Source organism: Pelmatolapia mariae, linkage group LG5 (genome assembly GCF_036321145.2).
Source record: "Pelmatolapia mariae isolate MD_Pm_ZW linkage group LG5, Pm_UMD_F_2, whole genome shotgun sequence".
Taxonomy (NCBI): Eukaryota; Metazoa; Chordata; class Actinopteri; order Cichliformes; family Cichlidae; genus Pelmatolapia; species Pelmatolapia mariae.
This window is the reverse complement of record NC_086231.1, coordinates 20,481,921-20,499,537: the sequence shown is the minus strand read 5'-3', so window position 1 is coordinate 20,499,537 and position 17,617 is coordinate 20,481,921. Positions and strand designations below refer to the sequence as shown.

Below are 17,617 nucleotides of genomic sequence, written 5' to 3'. Positions count from 1 at the left end.
TTATTAAGACCAGCACCAATATGTGGTGATTTATAAGTCCAATATATCAGCTAATGCGTTAAACTGATTTCCAAAACATTTGTTATGTGGATGTATTTATGAGTCCTTACTGAGATAATATGGCAATGCAGTTTAAATAAATCTTGTTTTATTGTGTCAACAGGTCATAGATGACTAATTTATTACTAATTTCCCGCTGAGTTTTCTGGTGTTACCAACAGGGAAGAGTCCAGAGTGCCCTCTGGTAAGCAAACTATGTTACATCAACAATCATAACACAGTTCAGGGGTGTTTCTCCCACCCTGAAGTGGGCAATCAAGAGAGACGGCCTCTATTTTTATTCATTTTCTTAATTAAAAAAATATTTCAGGATTCATTTAATTACATTTCTATTTGTCCACTTGTTTATTTAGTTCTTTAATATTGACTTGACTGAAATTCCATACAAGGCTAGAGTATTAGGCAAACCGCAGACACATGGCGCCCTCTTCTGGACACAGTGATTTCACAAAGCAATGTTAAATAGAAACAGAATATACATATTCCCTCAACTATATGTACTTGAGGGTCTGCTAAATCCTGCCTTTGGAGGTTATGTGGAAACAAGGCATTCTTCTACATTTGGCACTCTGTCCACAGTAAAACATGTCCAGCATGAATAAAAAATGCAATTTTATACTATTGAATTTATACAAACATATACATATAGGCAATTTGGGCTTCATATACTGCAGAGTTATCAACCACCCCACACATCATAGGAAACAGAAATGTCAGTGCACTGTGCAATCTATACAGCAATCTATACATATTACTTTTAATTTCCCTTTAAGTAGAAAGAAGCTGTTTGCAGTCCTCTTCAGTACTTTTACGGTTGGCTCTGTCTCAGATCACAGATCCTGATGCAACATTTCTCTCCGAGCCAGAATCCGGGATACAGCGGCTCTCTGAACTTGGCTTCAACCTTGTACAGGAAGTTCATACTGTCCGACACCTCATAGAAAGACAAAGTTCCGGTTTGAAATTTAAGATAAATTCCAACCCTGTGATGACGGGGTGGTGTAGTGAGCTGGATGCTTTCAGAATTGTGGCTCACAGAGTAATGTTTAGATAGATCCAGACTCCAGGATTTTGCATTGGCCCCAAAGGCTGACAGTGTAGTGCGGGATTTTCTGTCTATTCCTTTGTAGGTTAGAGCGATCTCTGCTTTGTCTCCTTTCACCTCTACCTCATAGTAGCAGTCAATTTGCAGTCCCTCCCTGCACAGCACCTGCCGCCGATGTATAAACCTCTCTGGGTAACGAACACTCGGATTCTTGGACCTCTCATTGCACAGCTTAACCATCTTCTCTCCTTCCAAAATAACCAGGTCCTCATGAGCTGTCGTGGGGTCCAGAGAGAGCTCACACGCATCTGAGATAATGAAGAGGACATTTAAGGACTGAATTCTAAGAAGACAGCTGTGGTTGGATGAGTCTGTGAGTGGGTAAAGTCAAGGTGAGAGCAGGTTGGAAGATAAACTTACATTGCAGGAACTCTTCTCTGGTTTTAGGCTCCACTTTCTGTTTAGCCAGAGGCCTGCTAGCTGTAAAGAGACACAGGAGACAACATCAGAGCATCAGTGAGCGTCTCTGCTGTATCATTAAACAATACAGGGACCCTGAAACTGGTCCCCAAAATGGAATAAATCAAGGATAATGTAATAGAGTTCATTATCCTGTAAATCAGTTTACACAATTGCCTGTAAGTACAAGTTATTCAGATGTGTCACCATTTTGCCAAGGTCTGGAAGAAGACTCAAACTTTCACCCTCAGATGAGAGGACATGTTTAAGGATGTTGAGGAACAACCCAGGAACCACCGACTCAAACCTGCCATCAACTGTAAACTGCCAGTATCACTGTCCACAGTGAAGTAATTTTTACACTGGCATGTAGAAGGGTGCCAAACAAGAAAGAAGCCCCTGCTCCACGTTCAAGCTCGACTAAAATTTGCAGCTGCTCACATGGGCGAGTTTTATAGTCAGACAAGATAAAGACTGATTTTTTTGGCCACAATGACATGACGTGTGTCTGGAGGAATAGTGGTGAGGCTTTTAAACTGAAGAACACTGTACCATCTCTGAATCATGCTCTGGGGCTATTTTTAGCAGTGGTACTGGTATCAGGCACTCGAAAGCTTCATTCAGCGCTATGACTGAATTGAATTATCATGATTGACATGTAGAAGTGCAGAGGGTTTTGCAAAGCATGCTTACACATCATAACTGGTTAAAAGTCCAGATTATATTTTCTGGGCCAAGGGAGTCCGAACAGAATGTCCCGAACTTAGATAATAAGTGGAATCAGTAGCCTTAGGATTGCTAGATAATATTAATAATCAAGGCTTGGCAGGGAGGTGTTTTCTTTCTGTCTTATTTTTCCAGGAAGAGGAGAAGATACAAGACGAGGTCAGATGGGAACGGAGAGAGAAGAGTCGCAGGGAGACAGCAGGACTGCCACGTCGCTTCCGGAAGAAGACAGTCATAATAATATGTGTTTTTGTTGTAGTATAAAACTGGACTGCCAACTCTGACGGCCATCCTCTGTGTGAAGCAGATGGCTGATTTCACATCAAAGTCCAGTGCTGTAAACTTGTAATTTCAACAGCTAAAGCAAATAAAACCTTTTAAACGACAGATGTTCTCCTGTATAAACATGTCACTGGTACATCATAAAACGGATGGAATAATGAAGAATGAGGAGGACTACCTGCAAATTCGTCAACCTAATGTCAAATAATCAGGACAATGAGGACAACACACATCACAGCTGGTTTTGGAATGGATGAAGGAGGCTCACAGTAAGCTTCTGAGCCCGACCTTAACCCTATTGGAAATTCAGTGGACTTTGCTTAAAAGCAGGGTCTTTTAACAGGAAACCAGCCAATTTAAATGAATTCTCCCAGTTCTGCCAAGAAGAGCAATCATCCAGAATTATCCCAGAAGCTTGTTGATGGATAATTTACTAAGGGACATTTAACAAAATATTATTGGGGGCTGGTTAATATATTTGAGCCTGTTTGTATACTTTTGACTCTGTGTGAATTAAAGAAATCCAAAATATATTCAAACTTCTCCCTTCAATTCTTGTTTCTCAAAGCCATTAAAGATGTGTGCTGAACAACAGTTTAAAGAAACCATTAAAAACCCAAAATTAGCATGACAGTCATGTCCATGATGACGAGAGGGTGTAAACCTCTGAGCACAACTGTAAGGTAATATTAAAATTGTTCTGGAAACAGTTTGAAGTACAAACCATGGGGCTGTGAGACACTGGCTTCACTTCTTCGCTGGACATCATCTTCCTCCATCTCTGATGCTGATTCCTGCTGCTCCTCACCATCAGCTGTCATACACAAGGACATAGATATTCTTACATTCTTATAATTAAAGAGAGATGTTTTCCACATAATGACACATACCAGTGTTGCAGATTGAGGCAAATTCTTTGTGACAGAATTCCTCCAGTTGCTTCCCAAGATGCTCAACGGCTCTCTTTGTGAGCTCAAAGTGGAGGAGTGGATCCTCTGAAAGCTCCTGGAACGAGTGGTCACAGAGGAGCTTCAGAGAGGGCCATTTCTGTGAGGACGGAGGGGAGAAGTTTAGGATACGACTCGTCACTCAGAAACAGGCAACGTTTCCAGCTCTGTGTTGGCAGTATACCTGCAGGAAACGGATGTTGCTCTCAGTCTGTGCCAGGCGGTCCAGCTTAGCATCCCTCTTCTTCATTTGCTCCATCTCCTCCTCCAGGCTCTTCAGCGAGATGTGAACCTGAGCTGCAGCCGCCTCCTCCTGAGCTGCAATCACTTCCTTCACTGACAGGTAATGTTTCTGAAGGGAGTCGATGACGCCCACTATGACGCTTTCACAGAAGGCTTCTGTTTTTCTCGCCTCGCCCTGTTTGATACACATGTGAGTGGGTGACACACTACAAACACTTCAGACAACATAACTTTTTGGTCACATGTTCCCCTCACCTGAATCTGTCCGAGCATCTCCCCCATCATCTCTCTTTTCCTTTCTTGCTTCTGAAGAGTCTGCTTGAACTTTGTCTGCATGTCCCTGAGTTCCTTCTTCAGGATGTGTTAGTTGGAAGCAAACACATAATTTGTTTAGACTTGTGAAGTTGGTTTAAATCATCAAAGCCACTGTTTGACCCAAATCCTTTGCAGTCAGTCTTTTAGTTTTTTCTTGGATGCCACTTTTGACATTTGTATGAGTCAAATGCATCTTTGTCTAAAACTGGGTCGATGCTGTAAGTCATTTGAATGTTTTGTAAGGCTGTCCCAGTACTCAGGAATGATTTGTTTAACCAAATAAAGTGGAAATGTCACCTGTCTGAAATACAGACAGCCCATCTACTTTTAAAATTAGGCTTAAAACGTCCCTTGTTGATAAGGGATTATTGGATCAGATAACCATGAATCTTCCTTTAGTTATTCTGCAGTAGGTCTGTTTCTTTTTCACTCACTATGTGTTTATACACCATCCTGCATTTAATAATTATAATAGTTATCATCAGCCACTGTTTTCGTTCCACGGGGTGTCTTTTCTCCTGTTTTCCTCCCCTCACTTCCAATCGAAACTTAGTTTCAGCAATTATTCATTTTTTTAGGCTTATGTTGAAGTTTGAATCGTCGATCTGTGTGCCTTAGATGCAGCGTGCACTTTGCTTTCATCTCAGTTACATGGCTAAAATCATTGTACATATATATAAATCACAAGATATGCAAAAGTTTCCAAATATCCGCCAGGATATAAAACATTGTCAGCAATCTTGAAGTTGCAGGAAATCACGAGCAATTGGTTAATGACAGTTTCCTGGATTTACCCAAAGAGAAAACATGTTCTTGTAATATTTTTGTTATAGTCAGCTATGTCGCTGCATTGTTGTTTCAAAACTAAATCTGGAGTTGGAAATATTAAGTGCTCGAAGGTCTAGCACTATGCCATAAGACTGCATAAATTGACTCCTGGGCTAATTCACCAAAAGCTTTCCAGGAGACGCTTCCTTCAGTTTCTTCTTCCTGCAAATTTGAGCTTTCAAGTAGGATTTGCACCATTTCTATCCTGTTTTAAGTACCTCCTTCCGCCTCCGTTCCTCCTTCACCCACCCGATCCTGTGTCCTCCATGCTCAGCTGAAGCACACTGTGCACATATGATCTGCTCATCTGTGCAGCAGTAAACATCCAGGGGCTTGTTGTGTTTCCCACACAAAGTGCTCTCTGATGTTTCTGCACAGCTCCGGGGTCTCTTCAGGACTCTCTGGTGCCCTTCTGAGGACTGCTGCTCCTTATTACAACTCATTTCTGTCTCTCTCACCACCTCAGCTAGAGTTGTGTTCTTGATCAGCTGAGGTCTGGATGGAAACTCATATTTACATTCAGGGCACCTGCAGAGACTGCTCCTCAGCTGGTCACAATCCCATTGGTCCTGGATGCAGCGCATGCAAAAGTTGTGTCCGCAAGGAATCATCACAGGATTCCTGAGAGGGTTTCTGCAGATTTGACAGCAGAGGTGGTTCATCTTCGCAGGAATGTTACGCTCCGCCATGTCTCTGTGGAAAAAAGGCGGGCTCTCACAAGTTTAGTTTCGTTTCCTGCACAAATGACTCACAAGTGTGTGTTAGTGTGTGGGAGTGACTAAAACTTGTAAAAAGGAAGTCCGTGTCTCCTCCACACTGGCTGTTTGAATCTCAAAGACCAGACAAATGTAAACAACAACCTTCAGAAAGCACAAATAAATCCAACATGAATGTCTTTATTACAGTATTTAGGTAAACGTAAAACAAAGAAAAGCAGTGATAAATAAGCTTTGTAATTTACATGTACTTTCATTTCCTGAATGTTTAAATAAAAACAAAGAAACTAATATCTGAAAAAGATGTAGAAGTATAACAGTTCTGTAACTGGCGATTTAAATTCAGTTGTACCCTTCTGTTGAAAAACAGCCGTCTGATGAATAAAACCACACAACAAGAACCACATTTATGAGACCAGAAACACTCTTTTCTTTCACAAGATCCAACACACACAGCTGGGGTGTGTGCACAGCAAAGAAGATGAAGATGCTGACGAGCTTCTTTTTTTTTTTTTGTCTAGACTGGGATTTTAATGTCCATTCAGCCTCATTGATGGTCCCAGAGCAAAAAGACTTAATCAGGCAAAACAGATATGATATCATCCTGAAAATCCAGCAGGACAACAAAAAGGTCCAACTGTTAAAGGAGCAATGATCCGACTATCATGAGTGTACATAAAGAAATCCTGACCTTTCCTTCCATCTCTCTGAAGATGAAGAACTCGTGAGATGGAACGAGGAATGTTTTATTCGTGTATTCACTGTGCTGAGCCTGGCCTAACACGTAATACCTACAATTAATACTCTATTTAAACTTAAAAGTGAAAGTGTGGTCATGTAGTGCTTCCTGGTGAGTTGCGAACCTACAGTAGCAGGTAAGAGGCACACAGAGGAAATATCTGTAATGTAAAGAAGGAGCAGAGTTCAAGTCCGCAAATGGAGTTTTAGCACTGAGGTCATTATCAGCTATTTCATTAAAAAACTGGGAGCGAGGCAAGAGAACTCTCAGAGAACCTAAGTACAAAAGGATGATCTTTTTTTTGGCTAAAAACTACACAGAAATCATAACAATGCAAAATTTCTCAAAAGGCAAAAGTTCAAACACCAAAAGCATTTAGCAGGACCCCCGACAACACTCCTCCATGCTGGAAACTGAGAATAAAATCCATCCATCACCTTCAGTCTATACAGAATGTGTAACATAATGTTCTGTTCAGAGAAGAGTTCTGTTGATCAGTGAGAGCACTGGTGGTGCTTCATCTGAACACCTGAAACTGTTTATTTAAAAAAACAAAAACAAAACAAGAATAAACTACAAGAATGTTGACAGTGGTCGAGTCTCACTGTAGCAGTTCTTCCCAGGAAATAGGTTTGGAGAAGACTTCCCTCTCCAGCCAAAGGTCGTAGTTCATTTGGAAGTCCTCGGGCAGGTCCACTCGTTGGCCCAGAACACTTTGCAGACAGTTGTCCACAGGCAGGAAGTCGGGATTGCTGTGGCTCTTGTCGTAGCGGCGGCTGTTGAAGCGCTCGATGTTGGCTCGTAGAGCGCACTCCTCGGCCTGGAAGTCCCACGGACGAGCGTCCAGATCTGCTCACACAAAACAAACAGTAACTGGAAGTTAGTGGATTTTGTCTGCTCTGAGTATGACGGCAATCTGCAACAGCCCACAAATCCTGATCTCCATTAGGACATAAAAACAAAACAGCAGGTTTGTCTCAAAAGGAAACATTCATGCAGCGAACAGACGACTGATCTGAGAAACACGAAACACTTTGAATGTGCAGCTCATCTTTCACTCACACACCAGCTGTCTCACCTCAGTCAGTCTGCGGCACTTTTCCCAACTCATGACATTTATTAAATGCACACTCACCGGCCACTTTATTTGCTGTCTAACTGCTTGTTAGCACACATCTAATCAGCCAATCACGTGGCAGGGCTTACAGAGAATGGTCCAAAAAAAGAGAAAATCTCCAGTGAGCAGCAGTTCTCTTAGAGGTCAGAGGTCAAAGAAGAATGGCCAGACTTCTTTGAGCTCATAGAAAGGCAACAGTGACTCAAGTAACCCCTCATGACAGCCAAGGTATGCAAAAGAGCATCTCTGAACGTTCAACATACTGAACCTTGAAGAAAATGTGCAACAGCAGCAGAAGACTAGACCAGGTGTCACTCCTGTCAACTAAGAAAGGGAAACTGAGGCTACAGTTTCCACAGGGTCACCAACATTGGACAACAGAAAGCTGGAGAAACACTGCCTGGTCTGATGAGTTGATTTTCAGATGGTGCTATTGTAATCTGCCATAAACAGCATGAATCCATCGTGCTTTTATCAACAATTCAGACTGCTGCTAGTGGTGCTGGCGTGGGGGATATTTTCTTGGCACAGTTTGGAACCCATAGTACCAAACTCTGCATCCTTTAAACACCACAGCAGTGGTGTAAAGGATGGTATTGTTGCTGTCCATCAACAGCAACAACACATCTATGTAGTGTCCATTGCTTTATGACCACAGCGCTTTATGACCCATCTTTCAATAGTTGCTTAAAGCAGGATAGCATATCGATGTCATAAATCTAAAACTGGTTTCTTAAACATGACTATGAGTTTACTGAATTCAAATGGCCTCCACAGTCACCAGATTTCTTTATTTACAATCCAACAGAGCACCTCTGGGATGTGGTGGACCAGGAAATTCACATCATTAATGTGGAGCCACTGTGTGACGCTGTCAAGTCAACATGGACCAAAATCTCTGTTTCTAGCAACTTGTTGAATCTGTGACATGAAGAACTAAGGCAGCTCTGAAGGAGCTGCAACAATCTCCCAAGTTTGACTGGTTCTCTGAATATAAAAAGGATTTTATGGTGTTCAAATATCACCTATTCTCCGCTTTTTCTAAAATGATACTTGAATAATGCTGTCCTATGTTTGTGTGTAGTGTTGTATATTCTGCACGAAAGCTGTTCAGATTTTTCCTCTCACCGTTTCCGTATGCCCAGTCGTCATTCAGGCGATGTCGGACCTTCTGGTAGATGGCAGACATGGTCTTCATGTTGCTCTTCCTCCACTGACGTCCGAGGTATTTTGTTTGCACTTTGAGCAGCTTGAGGACATACAGCTGCATCATTGCCTGCTTGACCTTCAGCGCCCTTTTCAGGATGGGTGCCGACTTAAACACGACCAGCATCTGGCAGAAAATGTCAAGAAAGAAAAAAATAAAAAATCAAAGGAGAGCGTTATATCCTGTCTTTTCATACGTGATTTGTGTGTCACAGCAAATGTGACGTGACGTCCTCTCACCATTGTTCTCGAGTGCTTCCATTTGGTCAGTTTGTTGAGGATCCTCAGCAGGTTAATACAGGAAAACAGATTCCTCCAGCAAAACTGATTGTTGTCTCCCGCTTCCTGTAACAAAGAAATCGTCCACAGTAAACATCCAAATCCTACAGTCACGTGTCAACAACAACAAAACAACAGAAACAAGGGGGGTAAAATTACCAAACTCTCTGCGGTTAACTCTGGGAGCTCGTGCACCACACAGTACGGAAAGTCGAGTACTGAAATGCTTTTAGGAAGAAAAAAGTAAAGTAAATGTAGTGAAATACAGAGCCATGTACATTTAGTTTATTGATGCGCACTGCAAACAGGAATCATGACTTTGTTATGTAACCCCACACTGAAAGTACCTGTTCTTAGCTGTGATGTAAGACATGATGTTCTGGTTGAAGAACTTGAGAATGAGGGGGATGCAGTTGGCAAACACCAAGTGCTGAGCCATGTACTCAAACTATGAACACCAACCACACACACGCACGCACGCACGCACACACACACACAGAGGGACAGCAGTTAAACAAGGATTCATTTTTAAATCAGTACATGTATGTAGTTTGTATTTTGGTTATTATTGAACTCACGATTAATACAACAACTGCTCAACTTTGAAAGTAATCTTGGATTTATTTAAGTTTAAGAAAAGAAGAAACTCGCCTTTTTTTATTTAAGTGGATTTTTTTTAAGACTATGCCCCCAATTCCCTGCTTTAAAACTTAATAAAAACAGAATGCATGATTTTATTCACATCAGAACACACAAAGCATATCAAACGTTTAAACTGACAATAAATGTACCATTTTAAGAAAATTATTAGCTTGTTTTGAATTTGATAGGAGGAACTGAGGAGACCAGCTGCTGGACTTTAGGGAGAGAAAATGACTCTACCTGCTCAGCAGTCCTGGGTCTATTTTGTGGTATCTTTTGTTTTTGAGTTGTTTAGTTGGTAAATAATCTGGACTGCAGGCAGGTCAGTTCAGCACCCAGACTCTTCTACTATGAATCCATGCTGTTTTAATAGCTGCAGTATGCAGTTTAGCGTCTTAGTTTTCATTCCATGAAACAGCCGTGGAGCATATGTCAATCTAAAGAAGCCAGCACCGGAGAAGACAGCAGTGTTTCTGGATCATGTCCACTTAGGGCTTCATCTTTGCCTGATGGGGGCTTCAACCTAGATTTTCAGATGGCACCATGAATTCTGTTTACAGACAACAATTTCTGGATGTGCTCCTGAGCCCATGACGTTTTCTTGACAGCATCATGGCTGCTTTTAATGCAGCGATGCCTGAGGACCCGAAGATCACAGCCATCCAGTACTGACTATCAGCCTCGTCCCTTGCGCACAGAGATTCCTCCAGATGGTCTGAATCTTTGGATATTATGTATTGTGGATGATGAGATAGCCCTGGTCTTCACAGTTTTATGCTGAAGAACATTATTCTGAAATTTTTCCACAATTTGTAGATGCATTTATTTGCAGATTGGTTAACCTCTGCCCATCTTTACTTCTGATAAACTCTGCCTCTCTAAGATGTTCTTTTTATACCCAATCACATTGATGACCTGTTGTCAGTTAACCTAATTAGTTGTAAAATGTACCTCCAGCAGTTTCTGCTTTCCTACCTTTCTAGACTTTTCTTAGTGTGTCTACTAATACTTTTCATGGACAAGTAAAATGTCTCAGTTTAAACATATGATATGTTTTCTGTGTTCTACAGTGGATAAAATTTTGTTTTAAGAGACGTGCATATAATTTTTGGTCACTTTTTTTTTAATCAAGGCTGTAAATAAATAAACGTGAGTTAAACTAAACCTGCTGCAGTGTGAAGGGGAGTGAATCTGTTTTATCTCTATTACCATGTTTTGATATTTGATGCGTTTCAAAATTATAATTTAAACTGGAATAATAACAATGTGCAACGTTAAACACGCTGTGGCGTGCGCACCTGGTAGATGTGGTTGAGTTTGAAGTGTTTCAGGAGAAGCAGCAGAATTGCAGAGATGGCTTTCACAATGATTTCTTTGTGCCGATTCACATCAACACCAAGTTTCATGCTTTGCAGCACCGTGGTCCTGCAGGGTCAGACAGAAGAGATCAGGTCAGATCAGATAATCCTCAGTCTGTTCTGCTCTCAGGTAAAAACTAACACCTGCCTGTAAATCAGAACATAGCAATCTTAGAGTCTACTGTTCTCAAACATGCTCAGGTAAAATAACCTGCCGATAAACCACATCTCCTTGTTTAAAAAAAACAAAAAAACAAAAAAACAAAAACAGGTGTGAAACCAGTTCCAGCTCTATATGTACAAGTGTGCATGACCTGAAAACCTGTACTCACCCTGAAAAGTAAATGCATTTAAGCCTTTCCACATTAGATAATGGAAATGTCTCTCGGTTAGCATATGTTCCCTCTTTATCACATAATGGCACAGTGGATAAGAAACTGGCAGGCTTTCCAAAGCACTTACGGCATCTCCTCTGGCAGCACGTCTGCCAGGATGTTAATGGAGTCGGTTTTAGCTTTGGATGTCGGAGCAGCAGCGAGCAGGATCTTCAGCAGAGCAATCTACAGAGAGACCAAGCATGATGGAGTGATTTAAACACTTTAATTCCAGCCTGCCAACACTGAGGTTTCTAAATCTTGTTGTTTTATTTATGTACTTAAAATGTATCCAGGGTATAATTTGTAAAATCTAGCTAAATGCTTTAGTATAACTAACAGCACACCACTGATCTGTGACAGAACACTTTACACAAGTGCTGCAATAGAGTATTTGTGCAATAACCTTTATCGCCATCCCTGAGCAGACCCTGCTCTGTTGTTGCTTTCACACAGAATTACAGGTTTAAAAGCCTTTTTATGACTCTACCACAGCTGTATCACAGCTGTAGTATGAGTGGTCCCACAGTAGCACAATATAAACCAAACCATACAATACTAACCATGTATTGAGGCAAACTGGGCAGAATCCCCTGGTAGAGCAGCTCAGTGGCACACGTCTCCACTTCCTCTTCACCCTGACGACAAGAAAGAAGAAAAACACAAAACAAGAGACGTCAAGTAGAAGAATTTACTTTGTGTGTTTTTCTTTAACTGAATAATTAAAATGGACCTATTATGCTTACTGTGAGAATAATTTCTGCATGGCCAAAGTTTAAAATGATGAGGTCAGTGTATGTGCAAAAGCCTTCAGACAGGCGCCAGGCAATTTGTTTCTGCTGCTGGATGTGTACGATATGAATGAACAAAGTTGTGTTTCAGATAGAAGATGAACTAAGAGGCTGCACCAAGGCCCATTATATGATAAAAAAGAACTATTCTGAACTGAGTAACCATGCCAACCAACCTTAGTGAAGTCTAATGAGACGTACCACGACAGATCTCCTTTTAATAAAGCTGTATCTGTTTATACTTACGCCAGAAAGAGGGGTTTTCTGAAATTCCTCCTCCTTTGTGATCTGTAGTTCAGCTATAGAGACATACTTGTGCTGAAAAATAAGATAGCATTTAATAAATTAAGGTTCAGGAACACTTCAGGTGTGTGAAATTAAGCCATGCTTCAATATCCCTAATGAAGTACAGTGCAAAATACTGCAATACCTGCTTTAAGGTCTTGATGCTCTCGTGAATTGGCCTGGGTAATCCAACCACTGTATCTGTATCACTGCAATGTGTGCACAAAATAAACAGTTCTTAACATGTCAATATATCTGCACAAAAGCTAACTGTCATCTCTTAAAAAAATGAAGAAAACACTACCTTCCAAGAGTGTAACCAATGAATTTACTTCTACTTGATTCTAGGAAGTTTTCAATATCTTTTTCCCTGTTGGAGCAAAAACAGTAACATCAATAACAAAAAACGTCTTAATTGTATATTTGTGGATATAAAGGAGGAACTAACAGGCATCATTACAGTTCAGCATTGTTGTTTGGTGAGACTGAGCAGTACCTGACTTTAGGAGCCCACGGCAGACCTTTTGGGAAGGACACCCTCTCCGATGGAGGATGAGGAATAGGTGGAGGCATCACCTCGTCCCGCTCTAGAGGGAAAGTTTCTGCTTCTATAGAGTTATCATTGTCATCATTGTCATCTTCATCTTCTCGTGAGTCATCCGCCTTGTAAGGATCCTTTTCATTGAATGCATCCAGGTTATCCTGTTTTATCAGCGCCTGTGTTTGAGTTACAAGATAATTACCACTAGACTGAAGCAAATACTAAAATTACTCAAGTATTACATCTGTGAAGCCACTGAATGCAGAGGAATTATTGCATGAATACATTGTAAGCAGAAGGCTCGTCATCTAAATGAAACAATAATGCAAGCTGGTGCTCTAAAAAACATCATCATTATTATTAATAATAATAATGTCTTTATTTAGCTGTTTTTGGACTGCAGTCATCTTTTCCTCGCTCGTGCTCCTGAATATGTCAGTTTTGTTTGCACAAAGAGGGAATGGGTGCTGTAAAGTGTGTGCTGCTGCACACAGTCCATTGTACACACCAATACAGGTTTGCGAGAGCACTGCTGCCCTGTTCATGCAACGAGCATTTGGAATAACAGTTCACTTTGAGGTGTTTTGCTTATAGCTGGCTTTAACCTGATGGTAGCAGCTATAACTACCTTGTGTTCACGACGTGCCCGCTTTTGTTGCTGCTCAATGAGGTCAGATGCAGATGCAGGAGGAGAAGCCGCTCTCATGCTGCGAATGACTCGAATGCTGTCCTCCGGGAGAGGAGGGAGACCCAGTTCCTCTCTCTTACGGACCTTTATGCTCTGCAGCTGCTCAAACCCTCCGAGTGTGAACTGAAACAGAAGACAGGAAGGGTTTTGGAAGATAAGATGGGATTTAGGAGGAAAATGAAGATAAACTCTTTGGGATATCAGTATCTCTGTGAAAGGCTGATGTTTGAGTCTCTCACCAGTATGCTCTTCCACAACAGCAACAAAACTTTCTTCATGGGGAAGTGAGGCGCATGACCGCTGCAGAATTTGGTAACCATACCAAAAAGCATAACGGAAATGGGCTCGTTGTTGAAGAGAGGAGATCCTGGATCAGAGAAGCAGGTTCATTTACTGATTCTGCACATACCCTCAATGAGTCTTCAGCTACTCTGATGAAATTTACCCAGTTCTGTCCTGAAGGTCTCCTTGATGATTTTCCATTCGGGCTTGTCGGCTGGGTCGTCCTGTTGGATGGTTTCCACCATCATGTACATGATGTTAAGCAGCACCCTGAGATCTGTGCTGTCAGCCAGGGAGATGGCTGGTTTCCTGACAGCGCTGCTGCAGGCAGCACTGTTACTGAAACACAGACAGCACACCAGGCAGCTGGTTAACCCAAAGTCTACCACAGACAACCAGTGATTCTTCTTTTTTATTCTGAGTGAATTCATTAGTTTAAAAAAAAACAATAAAAACAAACAAACAAACAAACCAACAGACAAATAATGTGTTTCCCCCGTCCTAAATTTAAAGTAAAATTGCATGCTGACTGATTTATGGCACCTTTGGACATCAATTAATGCTTCCAGAAAGCTATGGGGTAGGAAAAAATGGCTTCTTTGTTTTTTTTAATTGTCATTTACTTCTGCAAGGCTAAAAAATTGATGGAGAGCATACTCAATCTCCATGTTGAGCAGTTCCACCAGAGCAGAGAAGGTCCCCACATCGAGCAGCAGAAATATGTTGTATCTCATCCAGTGCTGTACCTCCACCTCAGAGCTGCACTCAGCAAAGGTCCCTAAAAACAGAAAAAAAGAAGACAGTACATGAAGTACATGAAGACAAACTATTTTCTAGTTTACTTGAAATCGATGAAACGTGTGATGGACTGACCCTGAGCCATGTAGAGAATGGCTCTAGCAACCTTCAGCCTCTTCTCCCGGGCAGTGACTTCAAGACTGTCCAACAGGCGCATAGCGTGAGCTCTGTGCTGAGCTTCATCGAGCTCTGTCCACTTCTTATCAGACACTAAGGCACAGCAGAGGTGAAGAAAATAAAATAAGATGCATACTTGCTTCATCTTTTATTTTTATGGCTGTGTATGTATATTCTGAGTGCTTACCATGAACTCTGAATTCCTCTTCAAAGCACTTCCTATTAAGAGCGAACTCTGGTCCTTCAGTATAACTGTAAAGCTCTGCAAGACACATGAAGAGTTCATAAGTAATATGACACATTATTAGGCGGTTACAGGTTCTTAAAGTGTGACACACACACTTACACACACGTACCTGACAGCTCTGCAGCCCACTTATCTGTGTCTGAATATTCAAACTCCAGATCTGGAGACTCAGACTGCCCCTGTGCACAACACACTGCAGAGGTTAGAAAGAGAGCTACTAGATACAAAAAAAATAAATTAATTAATCCAATTTAATCACATCCGACTGATGTTAAGAAGTCACATTACCCAAACTCTACACACAAGCACATAAAAAACTGTTTTCTCATTTAATAAGTGGTGGTATTTAGTTAGTAGTGTTTAATTTCCTTTCCAAAATTGTCCATACCAACATCAACAACATCATCAAGAGTCAAAGCACCAAAATGTCCAAGTGACTCTCGCTAAGAGAAAGTGGTGGAAGTAGCATTTTGATCATTTACAATACAAAAAATAAATTTGACTAGGAAACCTTCTGGATTAAAAGCCCACTTACATTAACACATGTAAGTGAGCAAGTTGTACTTCAAGTGTGTAGTAAAAATGTTCCCCGTTAGTATTTTACTGTTGGATTAATATTTCTTCCGCATTAATGTCTTTTGAGGCTTTTTACTGCTGATAACACTGTTTGAGGTTGAGCTAATACATTTTTGTTGGGTTGTTTTATCTACAGCAATGCATCATAATCACTATGATCTTCCTTTGTAGAGTACTTGAGTCAATGCATTTAGCTGCATTTCACCACATTTTAGTATTTAGCTACAAGTGAAACACTCCTCTGTGCTGGCAGCTACTCTCTAACAAAGCTTACATCTTTTATTTTTTTAATCAGGCATGTTATCCACTTTATACGTGCCTATAAAGCACGGTATAAGGTATAAAGGTATAAAAACATCCGGTTGGCAACAACAAGCAATACTGTTCAAAGTAGTTCAGGAGCACAAAGTAAAAAATAAGATGCAATCAAACACTGCTGTAATAGCACTATGTCCTGTTTAAGACTGGGTGCACCTGAGTGGTGGGAGTGGTGAAGGTTATAAAACCTCCACTTTCAGTCTGCTTACTCTCTTTGGAAAGTTTCATCATGACACTGTTGGTTTGCTGGGTTACTTAGTTCTGTCACACTCAGTCAATTACATTTTCAGTTGTCCATAAACACCGTGCACAGCTGATGTCCGTTACTTTAACACCTCACTATATTTTGGTTACATAAACCGCTTTGGGCACTGTTTGTCATAAGGCTGTACCAATAGTAGTAGTAATAAACTTGTATTTGAGCATCTGTTACTGACAACTCTATAATCTCTTATTCTATAATTTACATTTCAGACTAGTTAATGTAGTTTCTGATTTGTAATATAAAGTTTATGAATCAATAAACAATATCATGTGTACCAGCTGCAACACTGAAAGTAACAGTAACACACTGAAGCTGCCATCATGAAGCATTACAACTAAACACAGGAGGATTTACTATTGCCACTGTGAGCCTACTTTTAAGAAAAGACTGGAAATAATACACCTCTTCAAGACAGACAGGGAATCAGTGCTACCATGACTGTCTCCAGTGGCTATTTAAACCACTACACGGAAACACTCAGCTTGTTTTCTTTAAACGTCACACAAATGAGTGACCGATTTTCCATATATACAGTAAAATTACACTGTCATAGCCGACTGTCGCATTAGAAAGATTAAATGCGTTAACCAGGACCTAAACAATCAGTTTTCAACAGGTCCTTAGGTTCCTGACACATACACAAGCCTGGCCTGTAGCCGGCTAACGTCAGCTAGCTGTCTCCTGCTCGCTTTTCAATGTGTTAACACCGGAAAACAAACGGAACACCGTACAGCTAGGTACACGTACAAACACCGTAATGAAGGTCGTTTGCTGCTCTTAACTCCCGAATCATGTTAGAAATACTAATTGTGCTACAATGACAGAGCTAGCTAACTTTACACTAGCAGCAGGAAAGGCCTCGTCTCTTTAGCTAAAAAAAAATACACGCTGGAAATCAACCATAAACATCTGGATACGTACCTCTGAATCTTTTCTTTGATTGCGGGTAAATTCGCCCCTGGTTTTGTTAGGTAGCATAGCTCTCTGCTTATTGTTTACAGGTAGCCCACTACCGTTTCCACCGACGTCCATAATTTTTGGGGGCGCAGTGAACTCTCGCGAGATGAGAAATGGAAACCGATTGTCGGACTCGCGTCAGCGCATCCGCAGAATCTTGTCCGAAGGTCCGCAGCAGCGGCCCAAGGTGTGGTTGTGTAGAATTATTTTTGAAATGAATTTTTCTCTGCCTCTTCATACCTCAATCCCGAACTGACGCTATGATGATGAGATCAGAAGTCGGAGCAGAGCCTGACATCTGCTGCAGGACTCATTCAGGATGAAGAAAGTTCACAGCTCTGCTTCTGTATTTAGGATCTGCCGTAGCTACTGTAGAATTAATGCGGGACTACTCAGAAACTTCTCTTCTACGTGAT

At 41.1% G+C, this 17,617-nt stretch overlaps 2 protein-coding genes across 2 annotated transcripts; both read right to left on the bottom strand.

Moving 5' to 3' along the window:
* Positions 1–446: 446 nt before the first annotated feature.
* On the bottom strand, positions 447–5,595 carry LOC134627111 (tripartite motif-containing protein 16-like protein). The gene is made up of 7 exons (XM_063473044.1): positions 5,124–5,595; positions 4,018–4,113; positions 3,704–3,937; positions 3,463–3,619; positions 3,297–3,386; positions 1,526–1,585; positions 447–1,413 (listed from the first exon to the last, which is right to left on the bottom strand). Exons 1-7 carry the CDS (start codon positions 5,592–5,594, stop codon positions 869–871), a joined length of 1,653 nt encoding a protein of 550 aa, XP_063329114.1. The 5' UTR covers position 5,595; the 3' UTR covers positions 447–868.
* A 202-nt stretch (positions 5,596–5,797) lies between these two features.
* On the bottom strand, positions 5,798–17,292 carry strip1 (striatin interacting protein 1). Its single transcript, XM_063474122.1, has 20 exons — positions 17,166–17,292; positions 15,195–15,264; positions 15,026–15,100; positions 14,797–14,931; positions 14,581–14,701; positions 14,087–14,262; positions 13,881–14,008; positions 13,582–13,764; positions 12,909–13,129; positions 12,717–12,782; positions 12,558–12,621; positions 12,374–12,445; positions 11,900–11,974; positions 11,425–11,522; positions 10,903–11,029; positions 9,310–9,410; positions 9,122–9,188; positions 8,924–9,028; positions 8,606–8,810; positions 5,798–7,209 (listed from the first exon to the last, which is right to left on the bottom strand). The coding sequence occupies exons 1-20, from the start codon at positions 17,274–17,276 to the stop codon at positions 6,962–6,964; spliced, it is 2,448 nt and encodes an 815-aa protein (XP_063330192.1). The 5' UTR covers positions 17,277–17,292; the 3' UTR covers positions 5,798–6,961.
* Positions 17,293–17,617: the final 325 nt, after the last annotated feature.